Genomic DNA, 20,385 nt, shown 5'->3' with positions numbered 1-20,385 from the left:
GTATATTATATTTTTGTATATATTTTATTTGTTTGTATATATATATATTTGTGTATATATATATATATATTTATCTATTTGTATATATATATGTGTGTATATATATATATATTGTATATATGTGTGTGTGTGTATATATATATTTTTGTATATATATTTATATATGTGTATGTGTGTGTATATATATATATTTTGTATATATATTTATATATATTTATTTATTTTGAAAGTCGGTCACATCATAGCAGGAAACAGCGCCCCCTGCTTTGATGAACATGAAACAAACAACTGATCCTATCGGAGAACAAGAATGCCAATGGCGACGACGGGTAGATAGTGATTCATATCTTGCCGGTACTAACTCAACTGTCCTTCAAGTTAATCAGATGGGAGACACCGACGCACGCTGCCTTTGTTCGGGGCTTTAGTCTCCTGATATTCAGTGACGTCTCTCTCTCGGTGTTTCCGGTGCGGCCGGTCCATCCAGTCTGTCCTCATTCATTCCTCACACATCATCTGGATTTGCTGACGGCGCTTTCTGCAAGTTGAACTTTGCTATTACTTATTTGCCCAGATAACATCAGTGTCCAAAGGTACTCCAGCGTGTCCACTGCAGTTTACCGTTCAAACGCCGGTCGCAAGGTGTTCATGAATGAATACATTGTGTTTCTTTTAATGCTACAGTTTTCTTCTTTCGCTCATTATCTCTCTTAATGTTCCCAGATGACTTCTGCCTGGCAAAGCCTCTTATCTGTGCACCAGAGGATAGTGGACTATGGAGGTATGACGGTTTCTCCTTCAAATACACTCAAACTTGCTTTGGTTTGTAGTAAATTCAAAATAACTTCAAATATTGCCTTTGTAGAAGAGATTTCCAGTCTGACAGCAGGTCTGTGAGAGAGTTTGTCTTCACAATGACTGCTTTGTGGCTTGTCACATGATAAGCCACAATTATTATTATATTACTTTATTGATCCCCATGGGGGAAATTCGGGTGTTGCAGCAGCTCAACTACACATAACAGATAATAAATACACATATTATACAATAAAATAAGAATACAAATAAAAAATGTACAGTATATCCACATGGGGGGGGGCTGGTCAGCATGATGACAGCCTGTGGTCTCCGCTGTTGTTGTACAGTCTGATGGCAGTGGGGCACAAATGAGCGTCTGAAGCGCTCCGTCCTGCTCTTTGGTAGAATCAGCCGATGGCTGAAAGAGCTGCCCAGCTGCCACAGTTCCTCATGGAGAGGGTGAGAGGGATTGTCCAGGATGGCTCTGAGTTTGGCCTTCATCCTCCTCTCACCCACTGACTCCAGACTGTCCAGCTCCAGACCCACCACAGAGCTGGCTTTCCTCACCAGCTTATTGAGCTTGTTGGCATCTCCAGTCCTGATGCCACCACCCCAGCACACCACAGCAAAGAAGAGGGTGCTGGCTACCACAGACTGGTAGAATGCCACTTTAAAAATGATATTATCATGTTACATTAGTGGACATGCTGTAGTGGGAGGACCAAGGCCCCAAATGTTTCTGCTTTTCTTTTTTTCTCAAATCTTAAAACATTTTATTATTTTTAAATTCACCAAACTTCACACATAGGTCATCTGAACTGAACTGGAAAACCACACAACTATATAAAAAAAAAACTAAGCATTTAACCAAGCAAAACAAATGTTGTTAATCAGTGCTAAACTTTTTGGGAAATCAATGCAGCTCTTAGAATGAATAATTCTAGGGTGTGTCCTCTAATATATTAATTCACTTGTACACAGTCCCTGACACATAGCTCTGTTATGTTCCAGACAAGAGGACGGACCCGTGGCTGCTGGTCTACTCCCCCGTCCCGATCTCACTCATCTTCCTGGTGTACCTGTTTGTGGTCTGGGCCGGGCCTCGTCTGATGAAACACAGAGAACCGTTTGACCTCAAAGTGGTTCTCATAGTTTACAACTTCGCCATGGTCGGCCTGTCGGCCTACATGTTCCATGAGGTGTGTTTGTGCTGCTGTTTGTCTGTTTTATTACGGGAACCAGATAATTGTGCGCACAGTGATGATGTTAAATATTCACCTTTTCAGGTTGTAGTTGCTGTATCTTTTCAGGAATTTCTGTTTTATGATATAAGTGGTTCTGTCAGTGGTGTTTCATTTAATTAGGTAATTGTTTGACTATTCACCAGTTCCTGGTCACATCCTGGCTCTCGAACTACAGCTACCTCTGTCAGCCTGTAGATTACAGCACCAGCCCTCTGGCAGTGAGGGTAAGCAAGTGTGTTTGCAGAAATGTTGTCTTTTGCAAGCTACAAGTGGAACATAATAAACAATAAAATCAACCTTCAACCGTTATACATGGTTTCCTTCCTCCAGATGGCCAGAGCCTGCTGGTGGTTCTTCTTCTCCAAGGTCATAGAGCTCTGTGACACGGTGAGTCTTTGTTATAATGTTTGTAGTATCACTGAAAATTCAGAATGCAGAATTGAAACTGTTCCTATCTATGGGCAGATATTCTTCATCCTGAGGAAGAAGAACAGCCAGCTGACTTTCCTTCACATTTACCACCACGGCACCATGATCTTCAACTGGTGGGCGGGAGTCAAGTATTTGGCCGGAGGACAGTGTAAGTCAACAAATTTAATATGACCTTGTGGCAGGATATTGATGCTCAAAGGAGAAGTCTATGTTTCTTATTGTTCCCGAATCCCATGAAAAGACCAAAATTAAACAATTAAGTTTTGTCTGTTTTATATCTTATTTTTCTTTACTTCTACTTTTTTATATCTTGTTTTTCTGGGTCATTGACTTCCACTGTTTAATGTATTCAAAACACATGAATGCTGTTGCCCTGGGTGACGTGTTCCTACATAAAGTATTGAAGTTTATTTCATGGTCCGCTGCGGTAAATGTTCTGGGTCACTTAATCCAAAGACCATTCATTCTAACTGAAAACATAATATTTGATAAACAGATCACAAATGTATAGTTTCATTGAAAAAATATGAATAAAGCTTTCAAATATATTAAAAACAGCAATGCACTGTAGTGTTTAGCAAATGTTACTCAAGGGATGGGTTGAAAGTTTATAAATAATCCAAAGCACACATGCTAAATTAGATAAAACAGAAACAAGTCAAACTTATGTTGGTTGTAAAAAATGACAAAATAGAACAAAACTAAGACACTGATCAGAGTCATTTTTTTTTACCATTCTGTAAGATCATTCATTTTCCATCATCTTAGTGATCAAATGCTGTCTGGTCCATTGCATAGATGTTGTTTTCATGAATGCATCACATTATCTAATGCTCTAAAGCTGAACTGTGATAATCACAACATACTCTTTACCTCAGTCTACAGTTTTCCTGCTGCCTCATTAACTATGATACTTAATAGACTCACTGTCAGACTCATCAGTATCAGTACAGTAATGATCCTTTCCCCCTCATGTTTAACTGACTTAAATTAATTAATGAAACAGCCCATTACTTATTGCGGCGCTGAGTGTTTCTACATTCCTCTCTTTGTATCCTGCAGCGTTTTTCATCGGCCTGGTCAACACCTTCGTCCACATTGTGATGTATTCTTACTACGGCCTGGCTGCCATCGGCCCTCACATGCAGAAGTACTTGTGGTGGAAGAGATACCTCACCTCTCTGCAGCTGGTGAGTGGGTTAATGCTTTGTATCAGAAGAAGTGTGGCTGCATACACACAATACGTTTGTAAGGTATTACTGATCTGAACTTTCCCCCAAATGCCTCTCCAGGTGCAGTTCCTGCTGTTCCTCCTGCACACCGGCTACAACCTGTTCACAGAGTGCGACTTCCCCGACTCCATGAACGTGGTGGTGTTTGGTTACTGCGTCACCCTCATCGTCCTCTTCAGCAACTTCTATTATCAGAGCTACCTCAACAAGAAGAAGCAGAAATAAGATGCAGTGGTGAGGCGTTTTCTGTGTCTGCAGTACTCACTAGTGTCCACTAGAGGGAACAACATGCCGGAGTCTGAACCCTTTTCTCTTAGTGCTTATCATCCAAATGACAGATACTTTAACACAGTTGAGCTTTACAGTCAAACTTGAACATTTCACATGTGTAACTAATGTGAGTAATGCGAGTACTCTGCGTTCTTTGTAATTCTTGTTAAGAGGATTAGTTCTAAACCAAGTATGACTGGACCATGTAAGGACAATGTGTGAAATAGTTACCATTGTTAAAGGGATAGTCAGTGACAGCATCTGTTATGTGAATTCCTGAGTAATGAATGTTCATCTGCATTCTTCTGCAGTGATGACTGTAATAATGTTCTGAAAGCTTCTTAAGCTAGAGTTGTTGTTGTTAGAGTAATTGACTACATTCAACAATATAATCATGATATTATTGTTATATTTCATTCACCCTCCACAGTGGACGGGCCCTTTGCAGTTCTTTGTCAAATAGACCAGATGACTTACCTGATTCAACTCTTAGACCCTGGTGGATATATTTACTACCAGACAACTTTACAGCTAATTTTCTCTGAACACTTTACTACTCTCTCCCTTTAAAGTCTCCATGTGTGCCTCTTGCCACCCAGTGAATGTTTATTTAGATCCGCCACTGTCTCAGCGCATTCACCTTCACTCTCTCTCTCCCACTCGACCACACACTCCCTACATGTGAGCTATAACGTTTGCATTAAACTGTGTCAAAACCCTGCAAATATAGAGTTGAAACACAGCGTTAGAAACACAAACTATACTGAAAAATAACAGAAAGAAACGGTGGCACCAATTGCATTGTTTTAGAGCTCGTTCTAAATTTCTCAAATGAGGCTTTTTGGGTCAAACTCTGCGGTTAGAGCAACAACCACTAATCGAGGAAGTGGATTAGCTGATCAATCGCGGAAACATTGTGGCGCCTTCACATTTTGAAAGAGTAACGGCCAAGTGGTGTAACAGTTATCTCTCACTCACTCGGTGCCAGACTTTTGCGTTTATAGAGCAGGCAAACATCATGTGATCATAGCATTATCTATTTCTTAAACTGAGAAATGACAAACATTCAAAGGATTGCTGCAAACAAACATTTCATGCATATTATAATGAAATAGGTTGGTTTCTTTTTTAAACATATTTTCCCTCCACTGCTAAAACAACAGGCACAGTTATATATTCTTTTCTACCCTTCAGTCTGAAATAGATAAGAGAGGAAGGAGGAATTTTTAGTGTTTGAAGTATTTATATTAAGAAGAACCTGCATGTGCACATGCTGTGTAACTGAGGTTAGCCAGAGGCCAACCTACAGCACCTGGAGAAGATAGAAGGCACGATTATAAAACAGGAAACTACTTTCCCCTGACATCACTCTGCAGTTTAGAGCTGCAGAAAAAATGTGAAGCCTTGTTTGAATGAGATTGTTGTGTTAATTCTCCTGCATATTGTGAAGCTTTGTGACTATATGTATATGATTGTATCTAATTCTCTAATCCTGTATTGATAGCAGGTTCCCAACCGTTATCATTTGTCTCTACTTGTCTCATTTAGGTTTGGAAAAGGCAGAAGAACATCAGTACAAAGAATAACAAGAATCAATAAACCTAAAAAAACCCAGACTGAGTGCAGCTAGCAGCGGCAGCAGACAGCTCTCCCTCAGCACCTTCTTCAACTCAGTTAAACAGGAATCTTGATGGTATTGTGTTTGAAACTCCTTCATCACATGCACATGTGCCTTATTGTCAAAGCATCAGCCCTATGTCGCCAGTTTAAGGCATTATTGTGGTATTAAGGTCCCATCACTGGGAATTAAAATACGAAATACTATCAAATTATTGTAATAATACATTCATATTAATATTTTTATTTTTTTTAATTGCATTGATGTTCCTTAGGACCTTTTTTCTGAATAAGAGTGTAGTTTTCTTTGTAATGACCTCATTGAACATAATGGTTCAATCACTACATTGCCAGTAGTCTAGACGTAAGATAACTGTACTTATTATTAACTGTGCTTATTAACACAATTAAAATGTAATGTTAGTGGACAAAAAGTCCAGAGAGTGTAACTTTTCATAATAAAGCCTAGGCTCAAGAAAAACACCGGGTTTCATGCCAGCTAATTGAGATGTTTTTATCCTGATGTTTATGATGGAGATTTGTTTATCATAAGAACAGAGGCTCATTTAACTTAATTATTTATTGTTTAAGATTTTTTGTTATAACTTGTTATGTCATGAGTTCAGTGGTGGAAGCAAAAGTTCTGAATAGATAGATAGATTCTATATGGATATAGATCTATATATATAGATCTATATATATATATATATATATATATATATATAATAAATATATATATATATATATATATATATATATATATTTATATATATATATATATATATAATATATATATATATATATATATATATATATATATATATATATATATATATATATATATATATATATATATATATATATATATATAATAAAAGAGTAGTTGATCTATCTGTCTGTCTCTCTTCCTTCCTTAATGGAGAAGAGGTTTTTTTTTTTTTTATTTAAAATATATAAATGGTATAAATAAATACATGGAGTAATACAAAAAACACAAGCAATGACTAAAAGCTAATATGTTACTGAATGTCGGTCACATTGTTGCAGGAAACAGCGCCCCCTGCTGCGCAGACACGAAACAGCCCAAAGATTCTGTCAAAATAGAATTTTTTTTTTTTCCTCCAAACGCAGTAGTGAAGACAAACAGGAAGTGATTCAAATCAGTTCTCAGTACTTTTTTTCCCCCTCCACTCTCTCTCAAAGTTCCTTAGGTGGAAGAACGACTCCTCACTGTCGCTCCTCGGGTGTCGTCGTGTTCAGTTTGCAGACTTTAATCAAGTCAATCTGCTTCTGGTGCGGCCGTCGCTCCTGTCGCCCTTCATTCATTCATCGCAGGACGGAAATCTGGATTTGGTTGCAGCGCGCCCTGCAAGGTGAATCTCTCTCACAGCCCACTTATTCACCACATAGTCTTCTCCGAAGTTTACCGTGGAAACACCGGTTGCAAGGTTTTGTGACAGTGAGTAGAGTGTTTCCTCTTTACACACTTCCACATTTGAGCTTTATTTTCTGGTTTTCCGGTCATTAACTTTCTTTATGTTTCCAGATGGCTTCTGCGTGGCAAACCGTCCTGTCTGTGCACGACACAATAGTGGAAAACGGAGGTAAGATGGTTGATATTTTACTGTACAGATCAGGCTAAACAATAAGCCTGTTTGTTTGTTTGTGTGTGTGTGTTTGTGTGTGTGTGTGTGTGTGTGTGTGTGGGAGCTGCAGATGTGCTCCCCGGCTTGTCTTCACAATGACTGCCTTGTGGCTTGTCACATGTTGAGCCACCATGACACTTTTCTGAAATGGTATTATCTTGTAACAGTGGTGAAGGAGGGACAGGGACCCAGACACAGGAAGGACCCTTTCATTGTCAGACCCCCCCCCCATAAAAAAGAAAAACCCCTTTTTTCTTCCTCCTCAAATGTATAAAGGTTTTATTCTGCACACAGAAGTCACCTGAGCTGAACTCAGACAAGACAATACCGGCATTTCCTGTGCAGACTAAAACTAAAAAGATTAAAGTTTGGGCATAACAAAGAAGCTTTTAAAACGTGTAATTCTAGCCATAGGTGTGTCTTGTAATATATTAATTCACTTGTACACAGTCCCTGACACATAGCTCTGTTCTGTTCCAGACAAGAGGACAGACCAGTGGCTGCTGGTCTACTCCCCCGTCCCGATCGCAATCATCTTCCTGGTGTACCTGTTTGTGGTCTGGGCCGGGCCTCGTCTGATGAAACACAGAGAACCGTTTGACCTGAAAGCAGTGCTCATTGCTTACAACTTCGCCATGGTCGGCCTGTCGGCCTACATGCTCTATGAGGTGTGTTTGTGCTGCTGTTTGTCTGTTTTAATGAGGAAACCACATCAATCATGAGCGCCAGTAGCTTCTGTTTCCTCTCAGGAATTCCTGTTTTTTGATATAAGAGGTTCTGTCAGTGGTGTTTCATTTCATAAAGTTATTGTTTGACTGTTTACCAGTTCATCGTCACATCCTGGCTCTCGAACTACAGCTTCCTCTGTCAGCCTGTAGATTACAGCACCAGCCCTCTGGCAATGAGGGTAAGCAAGTGTGTTTTGATGTGTTTTGTGCAGAAATGTTGTCTTTGAAAAGCTACATGTGGAACATTATTAACATTAAAATAATCCTACAGACAGAATGAACAATATGGGAAAACTCACATTTCGCCATCGTTTCCTTCCTCCAGATGGCCGGAGCCTGCTGGTGGTTCTTCTTTTCCAAGGTCATAGAGCTCTGTGACACGGTGCGTATTTGCTAATATGTTTGCACGATCAGTGTAATACAAACTTGTAAGAATGCAGAAATTAAACTGTAACAATCTGCTCTCAACGAGCAGTTCTTCTTCATCCTGAGGAAGAAGAACAGCCAGCTGACGTACCTTCACATTTACCACCACGGACCCCTGATGTTCAACTGGTGGGCAGGAATCAAATATGTGGCCGGCGGACAGTGTAAGTCAACGAATTAAGTCACTTACTCGAAGTGCTATTACGATGTATCTTGACCTTGTGTATGGATATTGTTGCTTAAAGGAGAAGTTCTATATGTTTCTTATTGTCAACAAACCCCATTAAAAAGGCCAAAACCAACTAAACATCGACCCGTTAACAAGTAAACCAAAGCCTGTGATATCAAATTCCACTGTTCTCCAAAAACTATTTAAAAGAAATAAATGAGCCACACTATTGCAATACATCAATACTGCAGATTTATTTTTAATGTGTATTAATCCACAGCTGAAAATAGTCCCTGGAAAAATACAATTTTTGCTAAAAACTGCAGCGCTCTGCAGTTTTATGTATTACTTAGCAACAAATGGACTTTGGATTAAGTGCCACAGACATCCTGTAAAGACCAAAACCAACTACATGTCTCTCAATCATTTCCAACCTTCCTGTTGGCAATTAAAAGAAAACTAAAGCATAAAACCAGCTTTAGAATTACAGCTTAAACTTGTGGACTCGTCCACTCCCTATAAAAAACGAGTTTTATTTTCCATTCTAAATGCATTTTAGGAGAAGGAGCTTAAGACGAGGTGAGATGTGGGTTTTTAGCATGATGGTATGATGTTTTATTTGAAAATAATCAGAAAGCACACATGCTAATTGGAATAAAAAAACAAACAAACAATAGAGACTTCTGCAACAAAACAGCTGACAAAAAATCGAAAAAGAACAAAAATCAGGGAACTGATCAGAAAACATTTAATTCCAAGAACAAAGTAATTTCTTTATTTTAGCTCATTCATTCAAATTACAAATACTCATCTTTGTGGCCAAATGCTTTCTGGTCCATTGCATTGATGTTGTCTCATGAATGCAACTAAGAGCTTAATTACACTATCTAATGGGACTGAAATGTTCAACCGTAACACTAACAAAGTCTTGGCATACCTTAGGTTCTTTTTGCGTCATTCTTCTGTGTCTTTACTGCCCCACAAGTTTAAACTTGCACCAGTTCATACCTATTTCACTCACTATCAGTGCTTGCCCTTTGTAACACTTTAAATGGAAGCCTTGCCTGGAATGTGTTATAAACAGGCTCGTAAGATATCTTGAGCCTTTTGCGAGGCTTTTAAAAAAGTCTTAATAAATGTTTACAATCATGCATGAAAACTTATAACGAGGTTTAACAAGTTGTATTATAAATAGTAGAAATAAAGTACTCATAAGTTCAGCATTCATGATCCAGGCAAGACTTCTTTTTTACCTTCATGCCAAAGTGACAGCAGTGCTTGAAAGAAGAACTGAGTCCTGAGCAACTCGGCACATTATAACCACCATTACTTTAGTTATTAAGACACATAGAGAACAGCTCTACCGTTTCATAAATTATACATTTCTGAATTGTGTCCTCTAGGCTTCAATAACTTTCTTACGCATGTATTTGTAAACTGTAAGTAGAGTGACGGTGCTGTAAAAGGTTATTAGCGATTGTATGATAAGCCTGAAACACTTATGAGGACTACTCTGCTCATATCCTGGGTGGGGATATTTGTAATGGCCTGGTGGTGTCTCTTTCTTTGGGAGGAGCATCGGTTTTCATGGATTATGTTTCTGTTAACTGTGTGGTGACCGTACATGTAGATGGCTTTATTGACATCAGTTGAATGTTAATGAAATAGCTTGCTCTGATGCTATAAGAAGTCTGGATTTCCCATCGCTGTGTGGATTTGATGCTTGTTGAGTGTCTGAGATCCTGTCCTTGTTGAACCAGAGTGAGAGCTGTGTCCTTTCTCTGACGTTTTCATGACATACTTTACTATGGCATTTTTATGACTGTTTTTCATTTAATACTATACTCAGTTTTTTATTAAAAAAATTATAACGTACTATAATATGATTAATGACATAATATACCATGACTATTTTTTGACATACTATACAATGACATACTTTACGACATACTATACTATGACCTATTGACCTATGACATATTTGGAGACATACTATTCTATGACCTATTGACCTATGACATATTTGGAGACATATATTCTATGACATATTGTATGACATACTATACTATGACATATTTTACTACATATTTGGAGACATACTATTCTATGACCTATTGTATGACATGGTATACTATGACATAGTTTTCGACATACTATGATATATTTTTCAACATTCTATACTATACTACCAAAAATAACCTGATGAAGGTCTACGTACCGAAACGTTGTTACTAAAAGATATTTATACGCAAGTGAAGAAGACAGTGTGCGGGAGTTTTTTGTTTGACATTCTATACTATGACATATTTTTCGACATACTATGGTATATTTTACGACATACTATACTATGACATATTTTTTGACATACTATACTAAGTATAGTTTGGATTTTTTTTTATTAAGTCATAAATGTTCAATGACTTTTTTCACAATCTATGCTATGGTATTTTTTTATGACAGAATATACTATGGTTATTAAATACTATACCGTGACTTACAATATTTTTTACTTTTCATCACTTTTAATTTGTTGAAACACTGTACTATGACCATTTTAAATCATTTTTAGGGCATACTATGACTTGTATGACTTTTTAGTATTTTTCATGACATACTATGACTTTTTTTCGACATAGTATACTGTCTTTTTTTTCATTTTCTGAAATACAATACTGAGGTTTTTGACACATTTCCAATATACTTTAATATGACTTCCAATACTTTGACTTTTTAATGTTTTATTTTCATTTTTATATATATAATAATTTTTTACATACTAATACTGACCATTTATGCTGTTCTATATTATAACCACTTTTATGACATACCACACTATTTTGTTTTTTAATGACATACAGTACAATGACTTTTTAGGACTTCTTAATGATTCTTTTGACGTACTCTGACATTTTAGGACTTTTTGAAGACCTTTTCCATGATATTAGTTTTATTTACTTTACGAATTTTTTTTATCTTGAAATCTTTGACATACGATGCTATGAATCTTACACGATGTTTTACGGCATACTAATAAGAAATGTTTTATGATCTACTATAATACGACATTTTCATCACATACTAAAGTATGAAAAATGGCATAGTTTAGTAGGTCGTCTTAGTAGTAGTTTTATGAAGCCTTTTAAATGCATTATAGACCTGACCTTCATATAAAGTGTTATCTTGTCACATTGAATGTTTTTTTCACACACTTTTTTCACATCCTGCAGCGTTTTTCATCGGCCTGGTCAACACCTTCATTCACCTTGTGATGTATTCTTACTACGGCCTGGCTGCCATCGGCCCTCACATGCAGAAGTACTTGTGGTGGAAGAGATACCTCACCTCTCTGCAGCTGGTGAGTTGGCTCCTGTATCAGAAGAACTGTGACCGTACTTACAATGTGTGTATGAAGGAAACTGATCTGAATTTTTCTTTAATAACTCTCCAGGTGCAGCTTTTTCTGTTCCTCCTGCACTCCGGCTACAACCTGTTCGCAGAGTGCGACTTCCCCGACTCCATGAACTTGCTGGTGTTTACTTACTGCGTCGTCCTCGTCATCCTCTTCAGCAACTTCTATTATCAGAGCTATCTCAACAAGAAGAAGCAGAAATAAGAGTACTGTCTTCTTGAGGGAGTTTTTTCTGTCTGCAGTACTCACTTATGTCCACTAGAGGGAAGAACACACCCATAGTCTGAATGATGTTCTCTTGATGCTCGTCATTAAGTGACAGACATGTACAACTAATGTGAACGATTTGAGTTCAGTCTGCATTTTCTTTGTATTTTATATGAAGTGTCAAATATATGGTTTAGAAAAAGACATGATCATTCAATTATTTATTTCTTAAATTGAGAAATGACAAACATTCAAATGATTGTTGTAAACAAACTGTACATTTTATACATATAACAATAAAGTAGGATGCTTTTCTCTGCATTATTGCAGAATTAATGACTTCACACATTCCTCCAGAGACAAATTCCGCTCACAAAACAACAAAAATTCAAACATTTCTTTTCCACCGCTATAACACTGCAAAATGATATATTCTTTTCTACGCTTCAGTCTAAAATAGATTGAAGGATGTAGATAAGATAGGAGGGAGAGAGCATGAAGTTTTGTAGTGTTTGAAATGTATATATTTATGTTGAAAAACCTGCATGTGTACATGAGTTCTTGGTCAATAAATGTGATTTTAAGTTTAAGAAATAAAGTTTATGGGTCTTTGAACAACTTTACTAATAAGAAACGAGACTTCTGTGTTATTTCGCTGGCTTATGTCATTCATTCATTTAAAGTGAATAAAAATACTACCAGAGCTTTGATTATTTTCTTAAGAATTACTGGATAATTTCACCTCATTTAAAAAGGAGCCAAAATGGTGGGGAACCTACTTTATAAATTAGACAAGAAATTCATCAGATCGCAGTATACGTGTGTTTCATGTAGCTGGTTTCACATCCATTTGACAGCTAAATAAGGTCAGAATAAGATTGAAAAAACAGAAAAAGATTTACAGGAAGTAGAGAAGAGGGGTTCCAAGTGTTGGATGAAGAACTGTAGAGTAGGTGTGGTGAAGCGTGTCCTGCTCCAGTGTTGCTCTATGTCTCCGTGTAGACGGAGGGCATGTGGCTCAGGTTGCGGTCGAAGTTGCCCACCTGGAAGAAAATACTTTCCTCCGGGCTGGACGAGAACTGGCACCCTGCGCCGCCTTGAAGCTCCTGGTTCAGGTTGAACCCTGGAAACAGACACGATAAAGACCAGTTTGCTTTCAAATGTTGATGAACTCATTCATCATCGGTAAAGTGTAGGTAGAATGTCCTCACCTGCAGGGCCAGTGTTGCTAGTTGACATGTGGTATCCATTGTGCTGATGGGAAGTGTAGGCGTGAGAATCTCCTGGGACGTGGACACCACCGACCGTCTGCTCCATCCTGTAGGAGTCTCCGAAATGGAAGCAGCTCTGAAAGCTGCCTTGGTATTCTAGGAAATGAGGGAGGATGTTGAGGAGAAAGAAAGGAGGAAAATAAGACCAGACTTGATCGACTGCCACCAGTGTCTATGGGCGATTGTTTCCAAGTCAGTAAGCGTCTCCTGTATCGAAAACAAGCTTAATGTGTAGCTTAAATTATGACAATGCTATATCTGTTTTTGTGTAAACTGCGCCAGCCCCATAGCTTTGTGACATTTATCCCCATCGTCTCCGTTTGGACCGCAGGAGTCACAATAATGGGAATGCAGCCCTGCCTGCAGCGCTTTTACGCAACTCCCTGACCACAGCGTGGTTAGAGAGACGTCCATGCGTAGATCTTTACAGGGAAAGCAGTGTTTAAGGCATTAAGGGGAAAAAGGCTCCGGAGTGACAGCTGGGCCTGCCATGGTCGGGTGCTGAGAGACAGCTGAAAACATGAGCCAGCATTTTGTCGCTAATTCAGCTCAGGGAAAAGGCTTCCGGAATGTGGTTTTCCCCGCTCTGTCTCTACGACTCTAATCTCTCTCTTTCCTAAAAATGCGTCGAAAGAGCCACAAGGCAGTATCGCTGCTCTAAAGAGATAACTTCCTCTCTTTGAGGCCTTTCATGTGGGTCTGCTTGTACAGCAGGTTATTTGAAAAAGGGCACAGGGGTGAATTCAATCATAGGAAGTTATACAAGAGTAATACTCCGGTTACATATTACTGAATCACCTGCAACATGTCAAAAAATCAGGATAATAAATTGAACAATGAACATTTGAAACATTTTAAAATTCAAGCCAAAACAGATTTCCTGAAACAAGTTACTTTCAGCCAGATGTCTCTGGGTGAGCCTTACCGTCGTTGGCAGGCTGATGGTGGTGATAGTGGGAGTAGGGCTTGTGGTGAGGGTGGACATGCTGTTTCTCCAGAGGAGGCGGAGGAGGAGGTGTCCCTGTTCCCTTCATTCCTGGAGACATGAGGGGACCCGACACCCTGGAGGAGAAACAGAAAGGGCGGTTGAAACTAACATTAAAAGCTCTCGATCCGTTCAATCCTTTCTAGACAGTCTCAATTATTTTTCAATAGAATGCTTCACGCTTTGTGACATCCCAATCAAAGCGGGATCTACTTGGCGGCCTGCTAACCACATGATCCGAAGAACCCAATGGAGCAGTTAGTGATCCTAAACACACAGAAGAAGAAACATTCCAGGCGTGTGGAAACTTTGGCTCCCCACACGTAATCGTCCTCCTACCACATATTATGATGTTAAGTCAACAAACAGCAGAGTTTGCATTCAAGTGAGACCAATCCCCCCCCCTACACACAGACACACACTGCCCACCACTGCAGTAACCCCAGGCTCTGTGGCCTAGAGAGAAGAAAGCACAATAGTGTTTACATTTATGACCTTTGAGAAAAAGATAGATTAGGATGACATGTTTGTGACTTTGTGGACTAGAAGAGATTAAAGAACAATTGGGGTTTCCCCGTTGGCTGGTTTTTGAGGATATTGATCATTTAAATAATGGTTTGTCCATGTCATTGGATATATTTGTCATTTGATACAACGCTCTCAAATCACATTTAATGTCATTTCAATTTCTTTAGTTTCAAAATCCAAGGGTAATGTGGTGGGAAAACCACAATCTGGAGATCAAAGTGGTAAAAGGAAATTATGATCTATTTCGATGGTTATTCCACCATTTCATAGTATAGTATGTCGAAAAAAGTCATGAAAAAGTCATAGTATAGTATGTCAGTAAATTCATAGTATAGTATGTCAAGAAATGTCATAATATAGTATGTCGAAAAAAGTCATATTATAGTATGTCGAAAAAAGTCATAGTATGTCGAAAAGTAAAAGTGTAGTATGTTAAAAACAATTATTAAAAAGTAAAAGTATTATATGTAAAAAAGAATGATGTAGTGTGTCATAAAATTGTCATGAAAGAGTCATAGCATGTCCGAAAAAATGTCATATTATATTATGTCAAGAAAATCATAAAAAAATCATTGTATGGTACGTCATAAAACATAGTATAAAAATTTCAGTCATAGAATAAACATGTTAAAAAACAATTCACAGAAAATAAAATAATAAACATAAAAATGTCACTTAAAATATTATTGCAAAATATGCCATAAAAAAAGTCATAATATAATATCAGTCACAACTGCAATCCTACCGGGACACAGTGAGAAACATTTCTGTTAACACGGTACAAGTCATAATTTCATTACCTTAAAGAAAAAATTTAGCATTTTCGCCAATACTCTTATATGTTTTTTCTCTGTGCTATGAATAAAGCTGTAGTTTTCCCCGGAAATCGTACCCCGGAGGAAGTTGGATTAGCATATGGGAACCAATATAAAGGCCGATGGTATCATTATTCTATAGCCATTGCTTTATTACTTCATAATGATAAGTTGAAACAAAATGTTAAGTTGAGCTGTAGAGAGGGATTTTGTTACCTTTGGAAAGAGCCAGGCTAGTCTTTATTCTATAAGAGAAAACAATTGAATGTGCTTGATGTTCCATCTTCATTTAATCACAGTGATACATTTACCCAAGAGCAGACGTTAACAAGAAACTTAAAATGAACAATGAATTAAAAACCTATGGTATACTTGACGTTAACTTAATGGAACAGCAATCTGGTACAAATCCAGACTGATAGCAAATAAGACCTGCCCTTAAAAAAAGGAGCTGGTCAATCACCCCCCCAAATATTCGACAGCTACTTAGAAGCCTCTCATGGCTGCATATCAGGAATGCCAACACATAAACTGCTGCTGTGTTACTGTGTGCCGCTGTGCCGTGGAAGCATATGGTTTGCACTAAGCGCTATATGAATGTGATGACAGAGTGTTGCTGGAGGCAGCCGAGCCCTCAGATGACTGCTCACTGCTGGTCTGGCTGGAGTCTGCTATATGACCTACTGCTCCATGCATGAGGGATGCTCCACCCAGCACTCAGTAGCTGGCAGTGGCTTTGTGAAGGGCATTTGGCAGAGAACGTCCGATGAAGGGAGATGGTAAACAATGTCAAACGAAAGCGTGAGAAGCTACGGCGCATTCCTGCCAATGCTGAATATATTTCAACACTTTACTTAGCTGTAAGACATAACTTCAGGCTCCAATTGTTTCTGCCTTCATCAATAGAGATCATCCTAAAAACGTAGATAAAAAATATGCAGGTGCATACTCTTTTTTTATAACTCTCAGAAGATAGGTCATGTTTTTGCTCCTGTATGTCTTCTTTCTGTTTGCCTGTATCGTAAACATATGAATTGATCCAATGACATGTAGTGGAGAGATGGGATTTCCATTATTATTACTCAAGCGCTGTACCTAAATATAGTTTTGAGGTCAATTATTTTGAGGAAAACTAGTTATTAATCCATTGAGTTTTTAACAGCATATTGAATATGATGTATTCTTAAAGATTAAACTACCCAACTTTATATAAAGTAGTAACATCAGCTCCAACTCAAACAGCTACGTCATGATCCAACAATGTTATATAACATGGATAGAGGGGGCAGTATGCCATTCAATGGATACTTTTACTTTAAAAATCTCTAGTACATTTTGCTGCCTATAGTTTTTACTACTCAAGTACAAGTATAAACACTTGTACTTGTAATGGGGTATTTTTTAATAGTGTGGTCTTGCTGTTATGACAAAGATCTAAATACTTTCTACACCACTGCTAATCATTTTGAAAAAAAAAAGAAAAGAAAAAGGAACTCGCATTTTGCAGGACTAACAAATCAATACAATTTAACATTTAGGTTGAATAAGTAGGACAGATGTCTTGGGGAAAGACAGCTGAGTAACAAAATTGTTCTACATTGAAGGTTTTCCCTCTCGGTGCGTTCTACTTATCAACATGTTCATCTGGGTATCACATTTAAGTGCTTACCTGTACCAGGACTGCACTTGACCAAATAGAGGAAGCTTATGTGGCACCTTGTGTTAGTCCAGCTCTGGACTAACACAAGGCTTTAGCGAGTATGGCTAATCCATGGGTTGGCATAGGTCCAGTGCGTGGCCATGTGTTCCTGCAGAGAGCAGCACTCCCCCAGGAGCCGCTGTCAGCAAAAACTCAGGAAACAGTTATACTGTTCATATTTTTACAAGCTGCCTCTATGTGCAGCTAAAGTGAATCATAAGCTAATCACTGCCAGCTGCCCCCGGCCCTGCTCTCGCTGGTCTCTAGCCTGCTAGCCACTCAGGCAAGAGGTATGAGGGGAATCTTTCATATGCCACATTAATCTCTCCGCTGATATTCATCTTCACTGACTGTCCTGCACTGCTCAGATTTTTCCAGCCGGCCCACCCACTCCTGTCCTACTGCTATGAGAGAGCGATTTGACCTCTGACCCGTTGATTCCTGAAGGTAAGAGTTGGAGGGGGTTTTAAGGTGAGGCTATCAGATTGATGGATTTAATTTAATAAATATTTAAAAGGTCGAGAGGTTAAAGAGAGCGTGAACAGATATGCGAAATACCCCTTGTGTCCTGTCTTCTATAACAGATGGATGTGACCCAGCATGGAGATTGTGTTTGAAGGAGATTGAAGCGATTAAACCTCACTTTCTGCTCAATGAGAACACAGCTCAGTGACTTCTACTTGAGCGGCCACAGTAAATGTTTCTGTGAGTAACGCAGGAAAGCTGATGTCATTCTGGGAACAAGTTTTGATTGGGCACCGTGCATGACTAAACATCTTTGAAATGATACTGCAAGAGGATGAAAAGGCACACAGAATTCCAGACAAAATAACTCGTGATCAGGAATGAATGCACTGACGTCGACGGCAAATATTGTCCAGAAACGTTACTACAAGTTGATGCACTCTTGTAGTGTTAAAGACAAACTCTCCTTGGGGTCCTGGCTCTTTGTGATGAGGCATGACGGGATGGAAAGAAACCTGAAGATTCATGAGCAGTCCTGCTCTGCGGCTCGTTCGTCTTCCTTCACCTGCAGCTAACTGTCCCACTAGGGAGCGGGGGGGATCAGACCCTGTCCTCCGTAGACCCTGCGTTCTCCACAAACACCCTGTGCCTCGCCTCTCATCTCTTCCACCATTAAGCCCCTCTGATGGATGACGGGGGGGCTTCTTTGGCGCAGATCGGTGGGAACTCTTCTGGTTCTGGTTAGCACGCTAAAGCTGCGCTTGAGAGACAGACTACAGCATCCTGGCTAAAGCTAAAGCTAAGCCAGCCCTGCAGGCCCCACTCTGGATAATTCTGGAGCCCCGTAAGTCCCAGAAAGATATCTGCCCTGTTCAATAAAGGGAATCCGTCCTTAATCAACGTCTTTCTTGGAGGAATTTGACAGTAACTCATCTGAATCTTTCCTGTGAGCTAACCATGTCTGTAGACGGGTTAATTGAAGACTACACATTAATAACCGAGCACCATAAAATGAGTGACTGACCACAAGCTGCCATGAGCGACAACCTCAAAAATGTTTTTGTTTGGGCTGTGAGATTAGCACTCATTCTCCGGATCATTGCAGAATGATAATGGCTGGGAGACAGACAGTGTAGAGTTACGTTGGACGTCTCCCCCTTCATAGCAGGAACTCTTAATGCAGCTCTGTGCCGTCTCTGCCGCCACTCTAATTCAATTAGCCTGTGTCAATCACTGCTGAGGTATCAAACCACCTCAGGCTAATATTTGTGGAGGGGCTCTAATATCAATATGCAGGTAAAGGCTGCGGACTCTCCCCTTCGCAATTATATAACCACATATGGCTGAAGCAGTGAATGACAACATTTACCACCCATCTCTCTGTGAGCACGGGCCGCCGTGGTCGAACAGCCATCTCTGTGAGAGAGGCCTTACATGCACATGCACTTGTGCCACGCCGATTGCCAAATGTATTTTAACTGGCATGTATTTTAATATTAGCTTCAGAAAAATGACACTAGTATTTACAAAGTAAAAGGAGTCTAAATGGCCCATTTCAGCCAGAGTAAACACATTAAGCTATGAGGTCAGAGACTGCCACACTAGAGGTAGGTTAGTTTGATAATTTTGTCAAAATGTTTAATGTCCTGCTAAACCGTTTGGGAAAAACAAGTGCGGTGCTGATATTGACTTTGGCAGCAGCCTGTATACTCAAGGCTTTAAACATGTAAATCAAATGCTCCATCTTCAGGCAAATGTGAGTAGACGTTTCATGCCCGGCTGGTTGTACAGTAGGTCCCCTGCCTCCGAGTCCTAACCCCACCCTCTGTCCACACTGTGTGATGGACAGATATGGCACTACAGTACGTGTGTGTGCATTTATGACTGCTTTTAGGTCGAACATCTTGATTTGATGAAATCTGTAAATTGGGAAAACTGCGGCAATTTTAATGCATTGTCATCACGTCACAAGTATGTGGGAGCTTAAGGCTGGGGAAGGAACACAGGGGGATTACTTATATGGCATAATAGGCACTTCAGTTACATAACGGAAAAAGGGGATTCTCACTGCTAACCACTCACACACACACACTGTTCAGATGTTCCTCATCAAGCACCGTAAGGCACAGACCCACGTCTCACATCCAATAATGTTACCCTGCCTGTGCACCCGCCGTTACAGCGTCCCCTACTCAGGTCCTTTTCACTTTCCATTTCCCTCCTCACACTGGTAATTGTGCATGCCGCAGAGAAGGAGGCACTAAAACCGCAAGGTAATTTTCAGCGTTCTCCTCCCGCTTTCAAGGCTTGAAACAACACATCACCTCCCAGATGCTTCCATGGCCAACCTGGCGTCTCGGAGCGGCGCTCGGGACGTTTTTGCATCCAGACGTTTTCGCTGAGCCGGCCCACTGCTCTGTTTGTGCTGGAAGTGGAGCAGTCTG

At 39.4% G+C, this 20,385-nt stretch overlaps 3 protein-coding genes across 5 annotated transcripts in view; 2 read left to right on the top strand and 1 right to left on the bottom strand.

Moving 5' to 3' along the window:
* Window positions 1-305: 305 nt before the first annotated feature.
* Window positions 306-6,173, top strand: LOC129094299 (elongation of very long chain fatty acids protein 4-like). Of its 2 annotated transcripts, none has more exons than XM_054602406.1 (9): window positions 306-593; window positions 724-781; window positions 1,810-1,997; window positions 2,186-2,266; window positions 2,373-2,429; window positions 2,508-2,622; window positions 3,537-3,664; window positions 3,767-3,940; window positions 5,525-6,173. In XM_054602406.1, the coding sequence occupies exons 2-8, from the start codon at window positions 724-726 to the stop codon at window positions 3,929-3,931; spliced, it is 792 nt and encodes a 263-aa protein (XP_054458381.1). In that variant the 5' UTR covers window positions 306-593; the 3' UTR covers window positions 3,932-3,940; window positions 5,525-6,173. The 2 variants fall into 2 exon arrangements, with proteins under 2 accessions (XP_054458381.1, XP_054458380.1); XM_054602405.1 differs by having other exon boundaries at window positions 579-642.
* A 412-nt stretch (window positions 6,174-6,585) lies between these two features.
* LOC129094344 (elongation of very long chain fatty acids protein 4-like) lies at window positions 6,586-12,798 on the top strand. Of its 2 annotated transcripts, none has more exons than XM_054602474.1 (8): window positions 6,586-6,966; window positions 7,140-7,197; window positions 7,720-7,907; window positions 8,066-8,146; window positions 8,293-8,349; window positions 8,443-8,557; window positions 11,790-11,917; window positions 12,011-12,798. In XM_054602474.1, exons 2-8 carry the CDS (start codon window positions 7,140-7,142, stop codon window positions 12,173-12,175), a joined length of 792 nt encoding a protein of 263 aa, XP_054458449.1. In that variant the 5' UTR covers window positions 6,586-6,966; the 3' UTR covers window positions 12,176-12,798. The 2 variants fall into 2 exon arrangements, with proteins under 2 accessions (XP_054458449.1, XP_054458448.1); XM_054602473.1 differs by having other exon boundaries at window positions 6,587-7,052.
* Window positions 12,799-12,977: 179 nt separating this feature from the next.
* The window catches only part of LOC129094749 (zinc finger protein GLIS1), a 68,842-nt gene continuing 61,434 nt past the window's right edge, over window positions 12,978-20,385 (bottom strand). The window contains exons 8-10 of the mRNA XM_054603011.1: window positions 14,375-14,511; window positions 13,390-13,545; window positions 12,978-13,301 (exon numbers count right to left, since the gene is read on the bottom strand). Coding sequence (XP_054458986.1) covers window positions 13,165-13,301; window positions 13,390-13,545; window positions 14,375-14,511 — 430 coding nt within the window. The 3' untranslated portion in view covers window positions 12,978-13,164. The remainder of the gene's footprint in view (window positions 13,302-13,389; window positions 13,546-14,374; window positions 14,512-20,385) is intronic.

This window comes from Anoplopoma fimbria, chromosome 8 (assembly GCF_027596085.1).
Source record: "Anoplopoma fimbria isolate UVic2021 breed Golden Eagle Sablefish chromosome 8, Afim_UVic_2022, whole genome shotgun sequence".
Classification (NCBI taxonomy): Eukaryota; Metazoa; Chordata; class Actinopteri; order Perciformes; family Anoplopomatidae; genus Anoplopoma; species Anoplopoma fimbria.
The sequence above is the reverse complement of the archived record's forward strand: the minus strand, read 5'-3'. Positions and strand labels throughout refer to the sequence as shown.